At 35.2% G+C, this 23,240-nt stretch overlaps 1 protein-coding gene across 4 annotated transcripts in view; it reads right to left on the reverse strand.

The window, feature by feature from the left end:
• Window positions 1-23,240, reverse strand: part of DPH6 (diphthamine biosynthesis 6) — a 184,615-nt gene that overhangs the window by 27,165 nt on the left and 134,210 nt on the right. For all 4 annotated transcript variants that reach the window (XM_063160467.1, XM_063160466.1, XM_063160469.1 and 1 more), the window contains exon 14: window positions 8,513-8,918. In XM_063160467.1, the coding sequence (XP_063016537.1) occupies window positions 8,513-8,918 (406 nt within the window). The remainder of the gene's footprint in view (window positions 1-8,512; window positions 8,919-23,240) is intronic.

The raw sequence follows: 23,240 nt of genomic DNA on the forward strand, positions 1-23,240 counted from the left end.
TCATCTAAATATAGAAATCCTTATTATTTCTGTTGTTATTATAGTTTGAGTGACCCAAATACTTGATTAAATCACAGCAAGTAAGTTACGATACATGATATAATACAAAAGAGTTCAAAACACATTCTATGTAGTTAATGCACAGGGAAGAAAAAGAGTAATCAGTTAAATTAGAATATATTTATCTTCATATATATATATCTGTAAAAAATGCCTTTGGCTGGCTTCTATTTGTTCTTTTCACAATAGCTTGGAAATGTCAAGATCTCTGGACTATTTTAAAATGATGAAGTTATGGCCATTAGAAGAGCAATCTCACAACAGATTTGATCTCAGGCTCCTTTCTGGAGTAAGACATGCACTTCAACAAACTCTTCTTCTTCAGGGTTCCTCTTAACTGTTCTCAGAGAGACCAGCAAGCTGAGTATTGAGGATGTAAAGTTTGGCTGCACAGTCTAACTTTGAGTATGCACCAGAGGCAGTAAGCAGGAGAATCTTTTGCTCTAACCATCTCTGTAGAGTACAAACAGGCCTTGCCTCCTTACTCTGCCTTCTCTCTTCAGGCCCCCTCACGATATTAAAAAGAAACATGGAGACTATGGAGAATGGCCAAGGGCTGGGGAAACAACTGGACAATGGAACACAAAGGCATCTCATTACTTATCACTCTGATCAATAAATGATCCCTGTGTTCCACGCTGTCTCTGGACTTCAGGAAATTGGCTTCTCTGGCTTCCATTACCCAGATGGACAAAAAATATCCAGGCTACTAAATCAAATTCTGCCTGCAGCACCATCTTCTCATACTGTTAAGCTGCTGCCCATTTGGAGTTTGAATCAGAATATTATGTCAATTTCTTTTTAGCTTCACAATTTTTTAAACAATTATTCTATGCCATTAGATAACAAAAAGATCATGTCTGTCTCCAAGGAAATGGCCAAACTTTTTGGATAACCTCAGAGACTGCTCAGATGAGTTGCTGGCAGAGTCCTGACAGTACTATTTGATACCAGCTATATTGAACAGGTAGATCTGGACAATGAAGAGAAGATACCACATCCTACTGCTTGCAGGACAGAGGAATTCAACATGGCTGACACTTGGAAATTTTACAAAAGTACTTTAAGGCATTACCCAATTAACTGCTATACTTATTAGAACCCTTAAAAGTTAGATTTTCAGCAGCTGCACATCTTAAGAAAAGTTTCAACCAGGAAAGCCCAGTTTGTCTTATGACAGTCAAGGCATCTGACAAAACCTGATAGACACCATCAGTGGTGTCTACAGTGGACAAAAGGCAAGATCTGACAGAAATAAATTAACTTTAAGATGTTGGAGGAAGAAGCACTAGAGGAGACACCAGAGAGGAAGTACAAGACTTTCACATAAGATTTACGGATGGTTTTGGCTATCAGTCAGTGCTAGTTCAGACACTTCACCTTTTCTTTTTCTATCCAAGAGTCATACAAATTACTGCCCTGAGCAGAACTGATACTTCTCAGTGCAGCGATTATGTGACAGAATGACTGACAATGGTCAGCCAGCTAACAAGTTGGAAATGTTTTTCCTTGCAAAATTCAGTATTCTCTTTCTTAGATCTATTTTTTTAGCTTTTCTAGACAAAGAGCAAATGGCCAGCATTTTGATGCTAAAGAAGAACAACTCCAGAAGACAAGCTAGTCATGCTACTAGCTTGGTCCTACTACTAGGTCCATCTACTGCAGTATTCTGTTTGAATGGTCCTAAATAAATATCTAGATTAAATAATAACAAGGGGTTCATTATGCTATTATACCCAGATCATTTTGAGCCTCCATTTGTTTTAAGTTTACTGGACTTCCTATGTCAGATGTAATTTCACTCACCCAAACACCACCATAGTTTCTTTTTTCTTCATTTGTAAATAAAAAGTAATATAGAGATGGATCTACACAAATGATGAAAAGTTCTTTATAAATCAAAGTTCTTTAAATGTTTATAGATTTAGAATCATAGAATTGGTACCAAAATATTGGCAAGTTGAAACAGTCCCAGAGAAAAACTTCCTATGTAATTGTAAACTGTAATCTGTGATGTGTCCCTAAAAATTAAGTTTGTTACAAATGGTTTCTGGATAGCTAGACAGGTCATCTAGTCCTCACATATTAAACACCAGATTATACAAATTTGGTGTGCCTGACATCATGCTTTTATAGCTCTTCTCTGTCAACAAAGCACTAAACCAAGTTTCGCAAAATTAATTTTGTTGTTGTAGTATGGTGTTTGTACTTGATGAATTTTGTGAACTTTTATATGGTTAGTATCTGTGGACTTAAAAAATAAATTTCTCACCTTAAAGGACATAGAGCCTAAAGCAGGATCTAATATACTTTAAGCTGCCTCACAGGCATAAATCACTTCTCTATCCAAATTCAGTTGAGAGACAATATTACTATTAAAAAAATTCCCCATGTCTTGGATAGCAAACAAAAAAGATACTTTCATATGAGATATTTTCATAACATATAATATATATTTCATAATAGTTTCATATTAGATATTTTGCTAATAATATGCATACATTGACTTGCAGCATGTACAATACCAGCACAACCTTAAAAAAATAGAAAAAGTTAAAAATTTCAGCATTTTAACAGCCATTTAATAAATCAGTTCTCTTGACTGGATAATGTGGGTAGCAATAGCAAGATTGTCCCCTCTGTGGCTCAAGACCAATTATAGTTACTTTTATCTTTTTAAAATGTCATTTCAAACATACTCACAAATCACTATTTACTTATTGCTTCAGAATGTTATAAGCTGATTAATTTCCCAAAGTACTAATAAAATTTTTTTTATGCTTGAATTAATACACCTGGTAATTTTATTTTCTTAACAGGAAACCCAAGAAATTAAAATTGAAATTTTCCTTTTTCAGGTTCACAATTCTTCTCACATTTTCCACTGAGAATAAATTAACAGAATTCAAGAGAAAACCAAGCTTAAGTTTTATAGTTCGTTTTAGAGAGCATCATAACACTTACAAATATTTTTGTTCAGCCAAATTATTTATGTTAGTCACAACAAATACTTCATTTTAGTTAGCGTCTGCAAAGCTTGAGCTAGTGACTGTAATTTGATTCTTAAAGTATTTATTTATCTGCTTCACTGTTACTCAGTAAAGAGTTCTTAATGTCTTTTTAGTTACTACTCATGTGAGTAGTTCTCCACAACTGCTGAGTAAATACCAATTACTCACATGAGATTGTGTAGACCTACATACAAATGTGGGAAGGTTCAGATTCCAGTTGTCCTCATGGGGATTTTTTTCCCATTGTATAATGGCATATCCGTCAAGAAAGTTAAGTTGAAATAAATTTCTAGTGTGAATTTAAAGTATGTTGCTAAAAAAATGAAACTTCAATGAACACAGACATTCATTATTGTAAAAATACATCTTGGTACCTTTAATTGATCTTCTTCCTCCTCTCTCAGATTTACACTACAGAATGCATTCCCTCTGTACTGGAAACTCTGTGTTTTGGAAAACATCTGGAAAATGTGTTGATAATGCCATGTCTTATCAAATAGAATAAATCTTACCAGATGGAAAACCTTTATCTTCAAAGCTGCATGGTGTACATGCATCAGGGTGTTACTCTACCATTGCAAGGACTCTAAATGAGTGCCTAACCACCAGGGCTTCTCTTGCAACAGAATAAAAAGTCCCATTACCAGTAAGATTTTTTTACAGTTGAGCTGAATTATACTCACACCATATTAGATTTTTAAAAAAATACTTAATTTTGTTGAAGCTTGATAAACTTATAAGTACTAAGGGCCTTTTAGACATATATTTACAGAGCAGAGCCACTTCAAACACTAATTATGTAGCAATTTTAAAGTTCCTACCCAATGGTCTTTTCCTGTTTTCTTTTGCGTTTTTGTATTCCCAGTCCATTTCTTCTTTAGTATTAAAAAGGCATTGTGTAATATGGTGTCTGGTGAAAGCAGGACATTCTCTATTCCCAAATAAATATTCAAAAATATTTTGCATACATCTTGTGAACAAGGCTTGTTAAATCATAATGTGATGACTTATAAACATTCATCATTCCTATACGGAAGTATAATCTAGTCAACGGCATGGTATAGCAAATCATCCTGACACGTTTATATTAATGCACATTTGAATGAGAATAAGAAAGAAATAGTCAAATTTATGTTAAAGACTTCTAAAGGCTTAACAGCATCTTACTAAGTATATATGTCAGCTTAATCTAATCCTCCTACTTCTAATACGTTCTGTGGTCTCAGCACGGCGCCCATAATGCTCTTGCATGTTATGGGGGATTGCCTCTGAGAAGTTCACCATCAGTACTACACTTTGTTCAATAAAACTTCACATCTGGTCTTAGGATGACAGAAAGCTATCTGTCTCCAATTTGCATTACAAACCTTTAGCTCCTTTTGACATCCGTAACACCGGCTGTAATAATTTCCAATAACCTGTTACAATATGCCAAGTAGATATATTCCTGGTTCTCATCTTACTGTGTCAGGTAACAACACATTTCTAATATTTATTTGGACAATTTTAAATAAATGACAACTTCTTTATACCAAAAACCCATGCATTACCTAATCAGAGGCTCATTTGAGAAGGCCTGTGGCAGTACTTTCTCCTTTCACTCCAATGATTTTAAGTTCTAATCAGAAAAATGCCACCTTTATTTTTTTTCTGTGCTTCTGCTGGAGGAGACAATACATTTCATTTCATGATCTTAAAAGCATTATTGAAGACTATTTACTAATCTTATGACATGATGGAAGTCCTCCTAAACTGGAACAACTATTTCCTTAATCATCTTTCTTGATTTCTGAGCATCCTAATTTCTACTTTTTCTATTACAGATACATGTCTTACGTGTTTCACATTAAAATTACTTGAAGAAAACTGTCTATTATTCCCCACTACATTATTAATATTATTTTTCTTCAGCAGAAAATGTATCTGCTGGCAGATGAAGACCCAAAAGGACAGACTGACTTGTGGGATTAACAATGTCTAACACAAGTCAGAGATCAAACGTGTCACTAAAGGATCCTCATACAGATGGTTAGCAACCTCTACTACCTGAGCTGAATTAATAAATGGCAATTAAAAAACTGGTCTCTCAATATAATTTGCTTTCTGGCATCCACATCAACGAAACAAATTTTTTTAAAAGTCTGTGTGTTAGGTCTGCAGATTTACAAATGAAGATCAGTAATTTCCTGCTTTATCTTCTGTCCCAGTAAAATGGTATTCTGTGCTTGAAAGGCAGTAGCATAAGTACTGTTACCCACCTAGACCTACTCTGCAACAGAAAGTAAACTTTGGAGGTAGTAGGAATCACCACTGGGACACCCAAATACTTATAATATCTTAAGACAAGTCTACAGAAAAAGGTATGAGCAAGTTTTGACTGTGCTCAGAGCTGACAAGACACAGCCACTGCTACTGTGGAAACCAGTACTGTTCCCTCTTGGGATCTGCCCCATTCAGATACATGCATTCTACAACAGGACAGGCTCAAGAGGAAAACAGGAAAAACTGGAAGGAGCTATTGAAGGAACAGGAATAAACTGAAAAACTGGATTGGAAAATGGAAAGAGCTATTGTTATCAGAACTTAACAATCTCTAATACCTTGGTCTAATCTTATAGAAAGGTTAAAATATCTTGGAATTCAAAAGAAAGACATACTATCTCTGGTATATTAAAACTGGGAAGCACACTAAAGGACGCATAGAGTTGCAGTAGTCTTGCCTGTCAAAATTAAAGACAGCCAGTAATAACAGAGAAGATAGAACACAGACTTATGTCATCTTGCTTATGGACACTGTCAATGGGATACTGAAATTAATGGGAACAAATTGGACACCTCACACAACACTTCTTAAACTTGCAATTAATATATTTTTGTGAGTATATTTTGAATTATGAGAAGTAGAATTATACTACTAGTGCAAAAGACAGTCAAGGACCTTTTTCCCTAGTAGGCTGCATTGTTTTGAAAGCTGATGCTTCACTGGACAAAGCTCCAAGAACACATACTACCAGTATACTTGAATATGTCCTGTGTCTTAACAATATCTTAATAATTAGACTTCAGATTTTGAACCAGAAAAAGTGTATGTGTGTGTATATATATATAAATATATATGTATATAAAAAATAGTATCCTATCAGATAGAAATTATCAGCAAGACATACTTCAGCAACAACTGCTTTGAGAAATTATTTTTGAATATACATCATGATTATTCTTCCATTGCATGAACTTTCTAGAAATTTTTCCTAAGAAGCAAAATTTTATTTTTAAATTCTTCATCAGTGAATTAGTGCTCCTTGTAAAGTTAATGTATTCTGTATATTCTACAGATTTGCAAGCATGTATTTCTTACCAGTGGGGATAATAATAAAATTTGTATAATGACAGGAATTATTATGACAGTGCAGAGATCTGAATGCAACCAGAATGAACATATGACAATCACACAAATCTTTCAATGTCTATGCTATTGGTAGTATAAAATGAATGGAACTGAATCAAATTTTTATGCTCACAATTAATACATTATATTGAGAAATATATTTTATAAAGCAAATGAAATTTTTTTGGAAGTAATTATTCTGTGGTCTGAGAAATATCAGAAAGAAAGCAGGCGAAACAGTAATGTTAATCCCATGCCAGAAACATGTTTTATCAGGTTTCCTTTTAGCTCTTAAACAAGATGTAGTAAAAACAACAACATTCTGTCAGACTATATGTTCATTCTTTGCTTCCTGGATTAAATATGCTTATTCTATGCCACATTTTTATAGATTTCAATTCCTGTACTTTAAATCTATTAAACAATGTCAAGTTGAATTTTCTTCAAAAACTGCTGCAGGTTAAGAAAAAAAAATAGGACAGTAGAATATTTGAGGGCTAACATTTATGTCAGCTAATTAATATGGATCAGTTGTGGTCTGCAAGGATTTTTAAAGTGCATGCATGTTTGAGATAAATATAGAATAAGGATCTGATTTTGTTTCTTCCCGAATTGATAACAAAGTTCTTACTGATTTCAATACAAGTATGGTCTGCCAGTTTTATAGATCTAGCAGATAAAATAAGCTTTTGTGCTGTTGCAAAATGTTAGCTGTCCCAAATAGAGCATAGCTCAAAATGCACATCTGCAACATAAGAAATAAATTGTAATTTTAATATTACATTTATTGCTCTGTTTTCTCTTTACTTGGTAAGGGAATGAGATTCTGAGAAAATAAACACTGGGGGAAAACCCAACAATTTTTTTTGGATAGCAGGTTCTATTTAAATAAGTTAGTTAGAAATCAGCCCAGGTTTAAACCCAGATGCCCTCTATTCAGAGGATACAACACCATGTCCTTACTTTAAAACATTAATATTTCATCATTCTCAAAAGAGTTCCTGCTAGAAGAAATTGGTTATTTGAACATGGTTCCACTCTGTGACAAAAAGAAGCCACGAAATGCTCAACTGTTCAAGCACTTTTGAGCAAAAGATTTATTCTCCCTACACTGAATTCTAAGGTGGCTGGATTTCTCTTGCATGGAATCACAGGATAACTTAGATTATAGCAAGATTGTATAATCCAACCTCCCACTCAAAATCAGATGTGAGATTAGAACAAAAGTAATCCAGGACTTCACGCTGTTTGGACTTCAGGAAGTTCAAGAACAGAGCCTTTCAATATGAGAAACACACCTGGCACCCAGGAAAAGGAAAAAATATATCATAATTGTAGAACTGTAGAATTATTTCAGTTGGAAAAGGCTTCCAAGATCCTTGAGTCCTGCCGTAAATCTAACACTGCCAGGTTTACCACTAAGTACCAAGTCTACTACACACCTTCCAAATACCTTCAGTGGTGGTGACCACCACTTTCCTGGGCAGCCTGTTCCAATGCTTGATAACCCTTGTGATGAAGAAATTATTCCTAATATTCAAGCTCAGCCTCCCATAGAGCAGCTTGAGGCTCTTTCCTCTTGTTCTGTCACTTGTTACTCGGGAGAAGAGCTCAGCCCCCAGCTGGCTATGAGATCCTTTCAGGCAGTTGTAGAGGCCAATGGGGTCTCTTCTGAGCCTCTTTTTCCCCAGGCTAAAACTCCCCAGTTCCCTCACCCTGTCCTCAAATAACTTACTCTCTAGACCCTTCCCCAGCTCTGTTGTCCTTCTCTAGACATGCTCCAGCACTTCAATGTCTCATTTGCAGTGAGGGCCCCAAAACTGAACACAGGATTTGAGGTGTGGCCTCACCAGTGCTGAGTACAGGAGGAAAATCACTGTCCTGGTCCTGTTGGCCACACTAATGCTGATGCAGGCAGGATGCCACTGGCCTTCTTGGCCACCTATCCTTGAAACACTCTTATAAAATTTTTTCTCTTCCTATGAAATTTGATGTAGAAGTAAACAAGAAGTACCTTAGTATTACACCTGCTTCCTGTCATGGTAAGTCTTACCTTTTTGCAGTGTTTCAGCATCAAAGACTTGCTCCTTGAAGAAAGCTCTGAAGGACAAAGGACTGGCACTGCAGTCCTCTGAAAGTTTGTCAACAGCTTGTTTAAACATAGCAGCTAAGTCATGAAGAGGTGCATCTAAATCAAGGTGAGAAGTAGATGAGGAAATCAAGCTCAGGCGTACTGAAATTGATGCACAAGATGCAGAACTAGACTCCACAGATTCACACTCAATTTGGAAGCCCTCTGACAACATCTTCATTGCAAAATGTTTTCTTTGGAGTGGATCATCAACTACTGCAACAACATGCCATTCAATGGCAGCATCTCTGGGTAGGTGAGAGATTACAACCACAGCAAGCAACCCACATACTGCAGTTTCATCATGATACATCTCCGAATCTTCAACCTAAAAGATAAGCAAAATATTGTCCATATTACAGAGTTGTAGAAATCAATGCAGCTCATATTCAGTTAAAATATTAAAAAAAAGTATATGCAGTACACTTTTTTCATGGAAATTGCTTTTCCCCTCAAATTTCCTTATTGAAAAGTCATATTGAGCTATTATGAATTTATCTGATAGTATCTCCTCATCTTCGTAATTTCAAACCATTACTATTCCTGTACCATTAAAAAAAAAACAACTGATCATAATTTATTTTGCACCCATTCTGCAGTCAAGAGGGATCTTTTTGCATATGGTGACTTTTGTTTGTACCAAAGGTTTTTGAAGAATAAAAAAATGATAGGATCTACCAAAACTACAGAAATGAATCAGTAAATTACATAAGTTTTGTTTTAAAAATGGGAGTATGAAAGATTCAGTTCAGATACAGCAAAAATATAGTTCAGATAGTTCTAAACAGCAGAATTGCCCTGATCAAACCCTCTTAGAAGATAGAATATGGCTTTTAAATAGCAGAGCTCATTGAGAACGTATATTTAAATTGTTTTCACATCAACCAGCATGTCTTATTAGATAACTTGATCAGCTACATCTGAGTAGCTGAGTTTCTTTCCTTTTGATGGTTTTAAATAGCTTTCAAATACCTGAGCATCTGAAATTCTTTGACCAATGGATTACTTTTTTCCTTACTTTTCCCCTCAATTTTTATGAAGAGACAGTATATTAGCGATTTTTAATATTAGTGTCTTATACCATCTTCTGTACACAGATAATAACTTTTTTTATATACCAGTTTGCTTACATTCCAGTATATACTGTTAATATTGTCCATTGCCTGACCTCTGAAAGGAAAAATAATAACAAGGCAAACCTGTCATTTTGTCTGGAGTCGATAAGGCCATATAACTCACAGTACCTTCAATTCACAAGCTCAATTTTCAACCACTTGCTCTCAACTTTGAGTGGAAGAAATAATGACATGTTCCAGGCACTTTATTTCAAAATTCACTCACAAAGTTATTGACAAGAGTTTTGCACAGAATATCTTTGATTCTTGACCCTTGTGAGCTGTTTACATGAAAAATGCACTTACTTCTAGATTAACGATAGTGGAGTGCAATTCTATCCCAAACATGTAGCAATTGCTTTAGCATTTCTGGTTTTGATATTGTAACAGAAATAGGGACAATTTGCTTCAAATTGCAATCACTTCAGTCATAATAAAATCTCACAGAGTACTGTTTGCTTTCAGTACTTTCATTAGGCTGGCCGGGGCTGTTATTAAGGTAGCTACACATAAATGTTATATTAGCACTTAACAGGAGCACAATATTCTCCTCTAGGAGATGAATTCTAACCTTGTCAATATAATTCTGCTCTGAGTGCTGTAAAACAGTTTGAAAAGATGAAATACTGGAGCTTTGCACTGAGGAAAAAAAAGAGTCATGCTCATTCAGGCTTAAAGGCCATTTTGCTGGCCCAAGGTGCTGAGGTACTGGTTAGAAAAAAACAGTCTAAAGAAGCTCTCTCAGGTCACATCAAGCACTAAGACAAACTTTTCTACTTCCCTGTACTTGTCTTAGGTTGTTAAATCAATTACTCGCTATTTCTGCTTGCCTTCAGCTGTCATTTAGAATATGAAGAACTACATGAAAATTAAGGCCAGAAGAAAGTACATTTCCAAATTTAACAAATGAGAATCATTCTGTGTGAAAAACTACTCATGGTGCACCTGCATGGAACCGTAACACTCATAACCTTTAACTTTAGAGTTTGCACAAAGCAGAAATTATAGAGTTATTGGGGACTAATAATTTTTCAACAGTGGCTACAGAATCATATAGAAATACTTTTAACAGTGACCTCTTCTGAGTTATTTTCAAGAAATCACTGACATTTGTGTTATACTTGGATACTGCACTTAAGATTTACCTTTCAGAAATTTACAATTTTCTTAAAGAACTAAATATCTTTATGACTGAATATCTAGCCTATCTAGTAAATGAAGATGATTACATAAGGTCTGCTAAGAAATTATATGATGCTAAAACAGTAAAAGTAAGTATTAAGAGTGATAACAAAGATGAATTATTTTGTTGGCTAAATTGTTTTTACAATTGATTCTGCACTCTCATCAATGAGATTTATCACTTCTGGCAGACAGCTGTAGTACTTTGAATAAAAACTTGTTTTTAGAGTTCTTCCCCAAGGATACTGTTAGACTGTTCTATAAAGGAGCACAGGTTTTGGGCTAGTCTTTGTTCTACAGCTTCAAGTCCTGATCAGAAAAAAATGAGGAAAAAGAGCATATAGCTTGTGTTATAATTTTTGAAAAAGAACTATCAAATAATTCTCGGGAAGCTCTAAAATTTTTATTGAAAGAATTGAAATCTATTGGGGCAAACACTGTTGAAAGCAGTGATTCCTTAAAAGTAAGCATTACCCAAATTTTTCAAGTCTTTATGAATTTCATTAATCTGTAGGTGTAGTAGTCATCTAAAGATATTTGCCTTTTAACCCTTTTTTTCTAGCGATAAGTTTTCAAATTATTTTCATTTCATGGGAAAAGCGTGTTCTAATTTCCACTTGTTAGCCTTTCCATTGGATTTAATCATTTCAAGAAACAAATACTACAAGGTAGGTCTGCACTAAGAGAAATTTGAATGTCACAGGGGAAAATAAGGAGATTTAGAGGTTCGATGGTTGACTGCTGAGATTATATGGGGAAAGATTCTAATTACGTGCTATACTTTTACATGATCTGATTTAAAGAGGGCTGGAGAAGGACAGCAGGTAACATCTGTTCCACGTGCAGGAGACACTCTCTGAAAAGAAATGCTTCTACAATGACTTTTTTCAGGAATAAACGTAGTCTGGATCATCTCAGAGACCACACTATGACAGAATTCCAATTCTGTCATGCTAGGAAATGGTAGATCCCAAAATCTTGGACAAAGATTTGATAAGACAAGTGATTTAGCTCCAACTGAATCTCACATTAGACTGTCCTCAAAACATGTTTCATAATGTCTTCCCTTTGCCAAGAGGATGATTTGCTGCTTAATTTATCAAAGATGTAAAAGGCGGAGATCCAGAAAATATGAAAAAGGAAGCCAAAGGGCAGATTTTTCTAAATACATGCATTGTATAAATATCAATCCATATATGCATTTTATCTGTATCATGCCATATCCAGAGAAGGACTACAAACATTTTTTAAGACATTGCTTTACAAAACCCTCATAACTCAACAAAGGACTTTTCCCACCTTGAAGAAAATACAAATACTCTTCTAGCAATACAATGCATGTTTCAATAACTCACTGGAGAAACCAAAGGTACAGAGTACATTTAAGGATGACTGAGAAAGTGACTCTTTACTTCTACTGTAAACACTGAGAAAACTGCCATGCTAAGCTAAGGGACATCTTGGAAAGTCTTCATGGGCTGGTTAATAAAGAATTACAGAAGCTGACAACAGTTAACAAAACAAGTAAGGAAAGAAAACAATGTGGGTAACTTTGCGCCTCTGTAAAAATCCAGAATTCACCAACATCTTGAGCAAGATAAACAACTCTGGATGTCTCAACTGAAAAAGGATGTACTAGATCCAAAATATATTCAGAGGAGGATAAGTATGATCAAAAGCTCTGGAGGGTCTGATTGGAAATGTTCTGCAGCCTTCTTAATGAGAAGACAGAGGCTTATAAAGTCATACATGACATAAAAAGAGTGGATACAGATAAGAACTGATTTTGCACACTTGTCTTTCTGTACTAAAAGCTATGGACCATCAAATGACATTAGTAAGAGCATGGTTTCAAAATGAACAATGGTGGTGACACCTACAATTCCTTGATGGAGAATGCCCTGGTTGCAAGAACTTTACAGAGATTCAAGGGGAGCCTGAACAAGTTCTTAGAACACAGATTCAGTGGGTGTTATAAAAGAGACATAATAAAATTCCTGGATTATTTTCAATTTATATGTTACTAATTTATAGAAAGCTTATGTTTTATATAAAAAATTTATTTGATCAATTTAAATATTAATTTAAGTAGTTTGAGGTTAGGAGAATATTAGAGCAGATTTATGCTTTTACTGGTTTTACTATTCACTTCTGCTTAGGGCTGCTGTTTGGAGTCAAAATACCAAGCAAAGTCTACACCATGATGTTATTGTTACATTCTTAAATAAGCATGTATGCTGATAATAGAAGCGTGTTTGGTAACTGGGATTTCTTGTTTGGACTCACAGATTTTTCACAACTAGTCAATTAGTCCCTTCCAACATTTCCATGATTCTAAAGGAATTTTATGTTCATCTGTGATATTCCAGACTAATTTTATAGATGAATTGTGAACACTGAGTCAAGTAGATGAATGCAGAAAACAGCTTTGAGAGCTTAAGCTTCTTCAGCAGAGGTACTGGCACCAGAATATTGGGCTGGAAGAAGTGGGAGTTCAATGTGGTTACTCCTTCTGAGGGAAGAAATGTTACTCTTCTTTTTCAAAAAGGAGAATCACATACAGAACTGTCACGCTACTTTTAGGGGGACATACATATCTTCATTTCTGCCTTAACTGACAGAGACAGCATGGACACCTAAAACACTACAGTCCCAGCCAGTGCCAAGCAGGAGGTTTGTCTGCTTTAGGCACCTGCCACAGGAACAGGGTTTGGAGCTGCCTCACACTGGAGCCACCCAGCCAGACTGCTCTGTGTTAACCCCTCTAAAGCAGTTCTGTGATGGATGCTCAAGCCAAATCTGCCAAAGTGTAAGGATGTTTGACTAGAAATAGAAAGGGTCAAAAGGCTTGACTGAATACTCGTTGAAGGCCACAGTACTACAGTTATTAAGGAACATACAGTTCAGTAAAGTATTTAATAATGAGAAATGAGAATAGGAACTTTCTGGACTTTGTATTTGTGCCTAAACCGAAGTGAAAAGACAGCTTGGTAGAAACATTCCTTAGCTAACCCTTTTATCAATATGTTTACTTCAGAAATAGCTCTTTCATATCCCAAGAAGCAAAGGTTGTCAGTGGGTTTCTAAACTTGTAATTAACCCTACATAAGTACAAAAGTGTTATCTGAACTGCTGCATGCATAATACTCTCCTGAGTATTACACTGATGCAAGAAATTATCACATTGGTTCACAGTATCACCAAATCCTTGCATTTCCTGTGACTCAGTTCTTGGTAAAGATTCACCCAATTTTCATTGTCCATATTCAGAGAGCCACAAAATACTCTCATGCTAATGAAGGCCTGATGCATTTACAATACTGCTACAAACCAAACCAGAATCCAGTAGAATGAGAAGAGTTAAATGAAAAACACTTGGCAGTAAGGGTTGTTAGGATTGTTTAAAACAAAACACAGAGTTTTGTTTTAAAGGTGCTAGCCTTATAAATAGAGTGGTTTTCTTTTTTTGTAATACAAAAAAAATCCAAGGCAGAACTATTAAAATGCAATGAAAACAAAGGAATAATGAGTTAAAGACAAACCTATCTTCAGTCCATTGTATAAGTATTTAACTGTTTTGCTTAATTAAACTGAAAAGGCACAAACTTTGGCCTTTAACGTTTATTATATAAATTTGCTTGACTATCCTCCCTTTGTTCCAAATGAGAAATATTCTTTCTGTTGTGTTAGTAAGGACTAAGGACTATCTATCTCTCAGCTGAATATGGAATCAGGCTATAAGAGGCAGAGATGAATGCATAATTGCTATCTCTACAAAGAAGTGACTTGGAGAACAAAAAGAAAGATACTGTGATGTTACTTTTAGAAGCTGAGTTTATGAAAACCTTATATGGTATGCATTATTACACCATTACAGTGGCAAGATTAACGTGCCTTTAAATAATACATTTAAAATTTCTTTTACACTGCCTGCATGAAACAGAGTGCATCAAACTCTTGAGATCCAGTTGAAGCTTTGCTAGAGTCTCTTACAACAATAGGTTTATGACTTTAAAAAGTAAAGATTCCACAAGGAAAACCGCATAAGAATAAAAATGTCAGTTCCTAAAGAAAGTAGGATAGAAGCAATTCTTTTCAACATCCTAGTTTGTCTAATAAATAGGCCACATGCATTCCTGGTATAACACATCTGAATTCAAATAATGAATACCACAGTGTTTTATAACAATAAAATTGCTAAGAATGTTCCTTTTGGAAAGCTTACAAAAATGAGAAAGTCAGACATTTAGTATTTCTTTCTGAAATAAAACAAATTATTTGGTGTATGTCAAAAAGACATTATCACAAAACCGTCAGACTAAAAACGAAGTCTTATAAACTGAATATTTGTCATAGAATAAATACTGTAAATATAAAAAGAAACAAGTTCTTCAGAAATTTTAGTCCTCTCTAAATCCTCCTCAACATGTTGGACAAAGCTGGAGGTAGTTCAGTAACCATTGAGTCATGTAGAAATTATTTTGTACCACGTCAGATGTGAAACTGAACCTGGACTTACTTTGCTTGTTACTGAGCCATGGAAAATTTAGAGCAAATCAAGTAGTTCTTTATTTTTTGTAGCAGCATCTGATAGCACATTTTTGAGAGTAATTTCTTTTTTATGCAGCCTTTAGCTATCTTTAGAAAACAGAAACATGAAAAAGGAAAAACAGGGGATACAGGGGAACAAATATGAGTACAGAAATTTAGAGGTAGTACTATTTCTCAGGGTGCATTCAATCAATTTTTGTAATTTGAATGGATTTCTAATTAATGTGTTCTTTTGCTATAATGATTATAATTCTGCCTGTGCATATTAGAGAAAAATACAAATTAAATTTTCAACTTAATAGTTTTAAAAAAAAATCTGCATGTAGCTATAGTAATGATGCAGAATTAATAATTAGATATGAAATGGTCAGCAATTAACATGCCAAGCATAAGAACTTAACTTTTCTCAGAGATGCATTTTGCAGGAGGATGAAATGACCATATCCCAAGTTATTTTAGTGGGAGTAAAGAAAATTTGAAATTTCTACAATACGTTGATGGCTATTAATAGGAATAGACAAGGTGATGGGCTAAAATTTTATGGTAGTCAACCAAGTATGTCAGAAGAAACTACCAGAAAAATTAAGTAACAACACTCTGAGGGCCCAAATCCCATACAGTAAATTTGATTTATAAGTTGAGACAGCTTTCTGGTGCATAAAGGATATATTGAAATCCTTGCAGAATCAAAAATTTCATGATGAATGGTCTCTGAATAGTGCCACTGGAAGAATAGGTAAGCATTACATAAAAAAGCAAAGCAAATATAGAACTCATGAAAATAGAGAGTTCATAAGAAACCAGTTCAATAACTTTACATGATCTATAGCTTATATTGCTCAAACAGAATAATTTAACAACTTGCTATTCTATCTTTTACCATGATTGTCAACAGAGGCCAAGAAGTGGTATAAATTTTCATCATTTCTGTTGATAGAAAAAAGGGCTCTGTTGAAATTTAAGACATAACCTTACAAGCTCTCTTTTGATTATATTTAGTACAGAAGAATATCATTTGCTTGTTAATTTTGTTTCTCTTTTCTATTGTTGGATCACTGTGTTTTCATCCTTTTATTTCAGAAACTGAGAAGCTCTGACAGGATCAAAACAAGAGCAATCAGTATCACATTTCTATGAAGACATAATCAGCTTTGAACAAGTCTCTAGAACAAATAAACAGTTGAAAGCCTGAAAAATGTACACAGAGTCTGCAATAACTAGGCTAACACCTCTGTTTTCTGGACTCATCCACCTGGAACTTTTCTTGCAAAGGAAGCTCAAATAATTTCTTGTTGCAAAAAATTGAAAGAAAAACAGAAAATGTAAACTGGCCTGCTGAAAAACAGACACAGGCTTCTGCAAGCACAGTAATGGGGACGCATCTCCTACTGGAAGACTGAGACTTCCATTTTTGCATCATTCCTCAGGTAAGTATCAAAATCTTGTTCTAATCCATTATCTAAAAGCACGGTCTCATCAGCCCCACAGACATCATGTTTTCAACCACTCAATGAATTTTATACATTTCAATCTCTCCTCAAAATATATTTCATAACTGTATTTGACAATCATGCCACAATCAGAGTAAAAGAAAGACTTTAAAATTTATAATCAGGTATGGTAAACATGTGATAATATCAAATGGAAAATATACAATACCATTTCCCCATCTTTTATAGATACAGACATTAGTTATAGCACTGATTATTGAGATAAAAGCATGTTCAAAGTACTGCAGTGGAAGTGTCTGGACTGAGAAACTGAGAAGCACAGGACTGCCAGCAGGGCTACCAAAGGGGTAAAATACCTGAAATGCAGAATTAGACAATTATTAATAATTTTTAAAATGGACATTACTCTGATTTTCCCTCTTAATTACTTCCCCTGATGTCTCACGAGACAGATAAAGTCTTAACTTTTGTTTATTATAGCTGATTTAGGGAGTAGAGGTTTAATTTTTTAATTTTTATTTTATTTTAGAGAATTGCTTAAGGTTTCAGCAGAACTCTGATACAAGTGCTCTGATACAATATGAATGCCTATGCCTTTTTTCCCTAATTCAAAGGGGTCAAGGAAGGAATTTCACTTTTTTAAAGTCCATACAAGCCTTTGTTTGTTTGCCCTACTCTGCAGAAATTGTCATGCTACCACGTGTACATATCAACCTGACAAACCCTCTTCCCCCTGCATGTGAAGCTCAGCCTTTTCATTCTCACCCTTGGGCATGAAGTATTTGGAACTCCTGAGGTCTGATATATTTTAGTGCAAGTGTACTCACAGAGTTCAAAATGGGAATTTCTGGGTGAAATGTAATGGTCTGTGATATACAGGTCAGAATAAATAATCTAATGGTGCCTTCTGGCTGTACAAGCCACTCAAGCTATGAAATCAGTTTTACCCAATACTTCTGCTCAGCCTTTCTACCAGCACTGAAGTGCCAGAGCTCTAAAATCCCACACTGAGAAGGCAACCATCTTACTCATTATGGCCTTTAACATCCCTTGCTGATAGTTTTAAATTTTTAAACAGCCCTACCTGTCGAGCTTCCTTTTATGTGTTCTCATAGTTACAGATATAATTTTGGAAGCAAAATATCTAAACACCAAGCATAATAAAAATGAAATGGGTTAAAGCTTATTAGCAGTAGGGAGCAGATGTAGCAAAATTCTGCCAGTTCCCCTACATTTCCTCCCCAGCAGGGATTTTCTGTCAAGCTGTGAGTTAGTTCTATACACTAATCCAGGCTGCTGTTGCTGCAATTGTACCTTTCCATACCTTGCTATTGTACTAAAAATTCACTTTGATTTTTGATTTCTTCCTTCTTAATAATAATATTTAAAGCAGTTCCTGCAGAGCTAAATGTAAATTCAAGCACCGCATGCTAGATGCTCAAAAGGGCATGAAAATGTAAAATTGATAAGAAAATAATTACATACTGAAAAGCTGTTTTATTTGCTTAAAAAATAGTAACTTTCTCTCAAAGAACTAGAGGTTCCTGAGCCAAGACATAACCAGTTAATGACTGAAGTTAAGATCCTTGAAATACCTCTCAAACATACATCATTCAATATATCAGTTACAATGTGGAAAAAAAAAAGATAAGTATTTAAGGAACAAAGTCGTAAATTGATAGTAATACAAACTGAAAGCAAATGAAGTCTGCCACATGAAACATGATCACAGACTGTCACTCTGAGGGTTTTTATTCTTCATGTGTAGTGTCAAAAATAAGCACTTAGGAAAAAGAGTTGAACTGAAGTAAGGATGTTCAAGACGGAAAGATTTCAGTTGAAAATCATCTGCGAGTGTGTACCCAAATGGGACAGAAAATGAGCAAAGTTAATGGTCAAAATCTACTTGGTGGGCATTATGGATAACAGATTTTATGATAGTATTTGAATTTTGGATACTGACTGCAAAGACCTTTTCTTTGAAAGTCTGCTTTCTTCTGAACTTTGACAATGAGCTCTAGAACCAATTTTCAAATGAAATATCTGCTTTCACTTCACATATTCTAATTACATCATCTGTTCACCTGTACACATACAGGACCACTAGCTACTCTTGGCAAACCTATAACTAAATTTTGTAGAATGCAAGGAAGAAAATTTTGATGCTGCAGGAGGCAGAAGAAAACCAATTTGAAAACTCTGGTGGCACTACTAAACTTCCACCAATTTTCAGGCTCTCCCTCATTGCAGTGGCCACCTTGATTAGTAAGATGATATAAAGATGTGCAATTGAAAATAATTTCATAAAAATCACAGAATGGCTTGAGTTGGGATCTTGATCCATACACCCTGCCATGGGCAGGGACACCTTCCACCAGAGCAGTTTGCTCAGCCAGGCCTTGAAGGGACCACTAGGGATAGAGCATCCACAATTTCCATGGGGAGCCTTTGCCAGTCCCTCACCAACCTCACATTAAAGAATTATTTACTAATATCTAATCTCAACCCACTCTCTTCCAATCAGAAGCCACTTCCTCTTGCCCTGTCACTACATACCCATGTAAACAGTCTTGCCACATCTTTCCTGTAAGTTCTTTCAAGGTACTGGAAGGCTACAACTAGGTCACCCTGAAGCCCTCTCTTTTCTAAGTTTGCTTCAACAAGTCCATGTCCTTCCTGTGCTGAGGACTCCAGAGCTGGATACAGTCCTCATGGCAGAGTCTCACCAGAGCAGAGGAGAGGAGCAGAATTACCTCCTTCAACCTTCTGCCCACACTTCTTCTCATGCAGCTTAGGATATGACTGGCTTTAAGGCAAGCAATTTTATTTTGAATGTGATGCTTTTTAGTATGCAAATTTTTACTGGAAAACAAATTTTTTCATTCCATCTTTTGTATATGAATATTTTTGAGGCAAATATTGTTTTCAATAGACTAATTAGGGACTTTCATTTTTTAATATGGTATGACTGCAAAACAAGGTTGCTTAAATGGCATACCATATGACTATTAGGGCTTCACATGTCTTTTATTTTAACTCAAGCCATTTACATTGACCAATAATGTCCTTCATACAGTTTGGAACTTGGATTTTGCAGGACCAGTTTTCTCCCAGTTCAGTGTTGCAGAAGTCAAACTCAGATGATTGCAACCCAGGGACTTTCTTAAAATCCACTATACTGAGCTGCCGAAAAAGTCCTCACCCGTGCTCCAGTTTTTACTGTTAAGCATGAATCTATATGATATATAATATAAGTTTGGTGTCTCAACTACGTCCCCTCCAGGCTCTGCCAAACCACAACCTTCTTGCTGGGTAAAGTAGGAGAAAGAGAAAGTCTTGATGCTGTGCAGGCACTGTCCAGCAACAGCCAATATTGGTCTGCTATCTACACAGTGTTAGCCACAAATCTACTATAGGGGCTGTGTAAAGAAAATTAACTCCACCCCAGCCAGACTCACTGTGAGAGAAAGTTCACAATAACCTACAAGTTCTAAGACAAGTTTTAGTTAATGTGTAGCTATTCTCAGCAGTCACTGCAATGAGCTACATGGAAAGCTAATTTGTTCTTCTGAACCTGAAGATACATCTTGCAGATTACTACTGAAATATCTAATGGGATCTTAAATCACACTTCTGAAACCAGATGACTCCATGAACAGAAAATTAGAACGGAAGGTTGTCAGTAAATGGCCTTTAAGTGACATGTATTAATATATATCCTTGTTACAAGTTGTTATACTAAGAAAAAATACAAATATATATTAATGGATTATTCATGGATATGCTTGTAATGTATATATATATACACACATATATAATGTCTATATGCATGTACTCATATAAGAGGAGGGAGGGAGAAAAATCTTTAGATGTGTGTGTCTCCTCCACATAGCTCTGCAGAACATGCACAGAGAGATTGTGAGACTATGCATTACAGAGTTGCTATCTGCAACACATTTGACAAATTACAATAATCATTTACCAAAATCACCATTTTAATTAAAAATGGTCGACAATTAGTATTTTCTTCAGCTAACAGTTACATTATCTTCTTTCAGACATGGTCCTTTGTTTATATATATATATGTGCAAAAGTAATTATTTTGGTCACCTACAGAAGATGGCCAGGGTGTTTCCACAAAGGTGCTTATAAGTGAGATGCATAAGGACCTGCAAAATATTAACACTGAATAATGTCCAAGATAAAATCAAAGTTATATTTCAAGTGTTATCACCTGTGTTTATGATGGTAACATCCAAAGGACTGATGAGAAGTGAACAGGTATCATATCAGCTGGATGCATTTTTATTTTTCATCAATGAAGCTGAATAAAAACAGGGAGGAAGCTGAAAGTGATTATTCGCTGCTAGGTCGCATGCATGTATCTGGACACTGAACAGCGAGCACTGCTCCTTTTTGCTATGCAAAAATATCAAAATAAGATAGCTCACTTTCACACTATCTTATGTGCTTTTTTGAAAGTGGAGTATAGGAAAGCATAAATAATTTTTGGGTTACTTTGGCTTTTATGAATAAGAAAATTAAGATATTTTATTAATTTTGAAGACCATGTTATATCCTTCAGAGAAGAGGAGGAAGAAGAGGAAATGAAATTGTTATTATGACCAGCACACAGAATCAGAAATGAGGCTAATCAAGTACTGAAATTAAGTAGGATCCCTTGGACCATACAATAAAATAGTAAATGATAAGAGAAACTAAAGTATCCTCCCTGGAAAAGACCAAGATCTAGAGTAGCTGCTTAGTATTGAATATCAAACTACTTGCTGGAAGCAGTAAATTGGAAGGGATGTTTATGGTCTGAAAGAGATTAACCTACTACAGTTTCAGGAAGGAGGAGTAGTTAACAAGACTGTTTATGTAGATTGAGGTGGTAATATGGCTCTTCTTTCAGTCCTGATCAACAGGATTATCTCATCCAAAGGAGAACAAAAAATCTTTGAAGGTGATGAAATTCTGAAGTTCTATCCTTTATTGTAGGAATTTAAAGGGTCCTACATGTACTTTGTACTACAATTTTATAGGGAAGTTTCCTGAGTGAAAGTTGGACCTTGATAACTTTTAGACCAAAATGGCATTTTTTCCCTCTATAATGAGGGCAGTGACAACAGGTACTTGCTTCAGGGATGCAGCTCTGTTAATGGCTTTCACAGTCATCACACATCAGACTTTTGACCAGAGGTTCTGGCCTAAGCAAACAGTGGATGCATATATGCACTCTTGCACTCAGCACAGAAGTGACAGGCTCAAAACAGAATTAATGTTTTCAGCAAAGGAGATGAAGAATCACTCAAAACCAGTCTTATAAGGGAACTGCTGCAGGGGAAGATCAGTCAGCCTGCATGAACCAGGCTGTTTACCACCCTGAATAACCTGACATGCATTTCTTCACTCTGTCTACCTGAAAAACAACATTCAAATGCATGTATATATTACCTGTAAATGGCAAATAAGCTAGTGTAAATCAGTTCATGGAAATCACAGAATTATGCTGACTTATACCAGTTGAGGATTTGATGGTATCTGTAGATATCTCCACAAATGATCACAAAAGAAATGCTCTCCATTCTTATTTTCTATTGTACATATTTTTTGTTTATATTCTACAAGTTAAATTCATGTGTTCTCTTTAGACTATTATTCAATCATATAATTTTTATACACATATATTTCCTTTCTAAAAATGGCTTTACTTAAAGTCATGTTCTTTTAGTTGGCTATACTAATTTTAAACATTTTAAAGGCTCTGCTAATGTTACAAATAGAGTATTACAATCTTTTAAGAAAAAGTTCAAGTGGCAAAACTTTCACCTCCCATTGTTGCCCAGTGTCAAATGGCAGACTGCTTCCAAGGACCTCTGGATTTCCACTATCTGCATTTGATCTGTGTTAAATATTCTCATTACAGTTGCTTCAAATGAATAGAAAAGCTTTGCCTAATCTGAACACAGGGGAAATGAAATACACTAGACACGAGATGAAAGACACACCAGCACTGTGCAATTTAATGCACTGTGTGTTCTGAACATGGGCCATAAAAGAAGCCTGGGTTTATATATCAAACTGTGGAAAATTCAAAATAGCATCTAGTTGCAAAATAGATGTTATGAAGCTGATGGGACAAAAAAGGGGAAACAGTAACATGCGTATTCTTCCTACTGAATTTCTGACAGGTATAACTGCTGGCTGTCATCAATGGTTTTCAAAAATATTTATTTTTCTTCTGGTGATATTACACATCATATTAGTTAACCTATGTGAGGCTTTACTGCAATGTAAATGTAGCAGTGTTCTAATCTGCCATTTTACCTTTATAATACTTGTTTACT

Source organism: Melospiza melodia, chromosome 6, assembly GCF_035770615.1.
Source record: "Melospiza melodia melodia isolate bMelMel2 chromosome 6, bMelMel2.pri, whole genome shotgun sequence".
Classification (NCBI taxonomy): Eukaryota; Metazoa; Chordata; class Aves; order Passeriformes; family Passerellidae; genus Melospiza; species Melospiza melodia.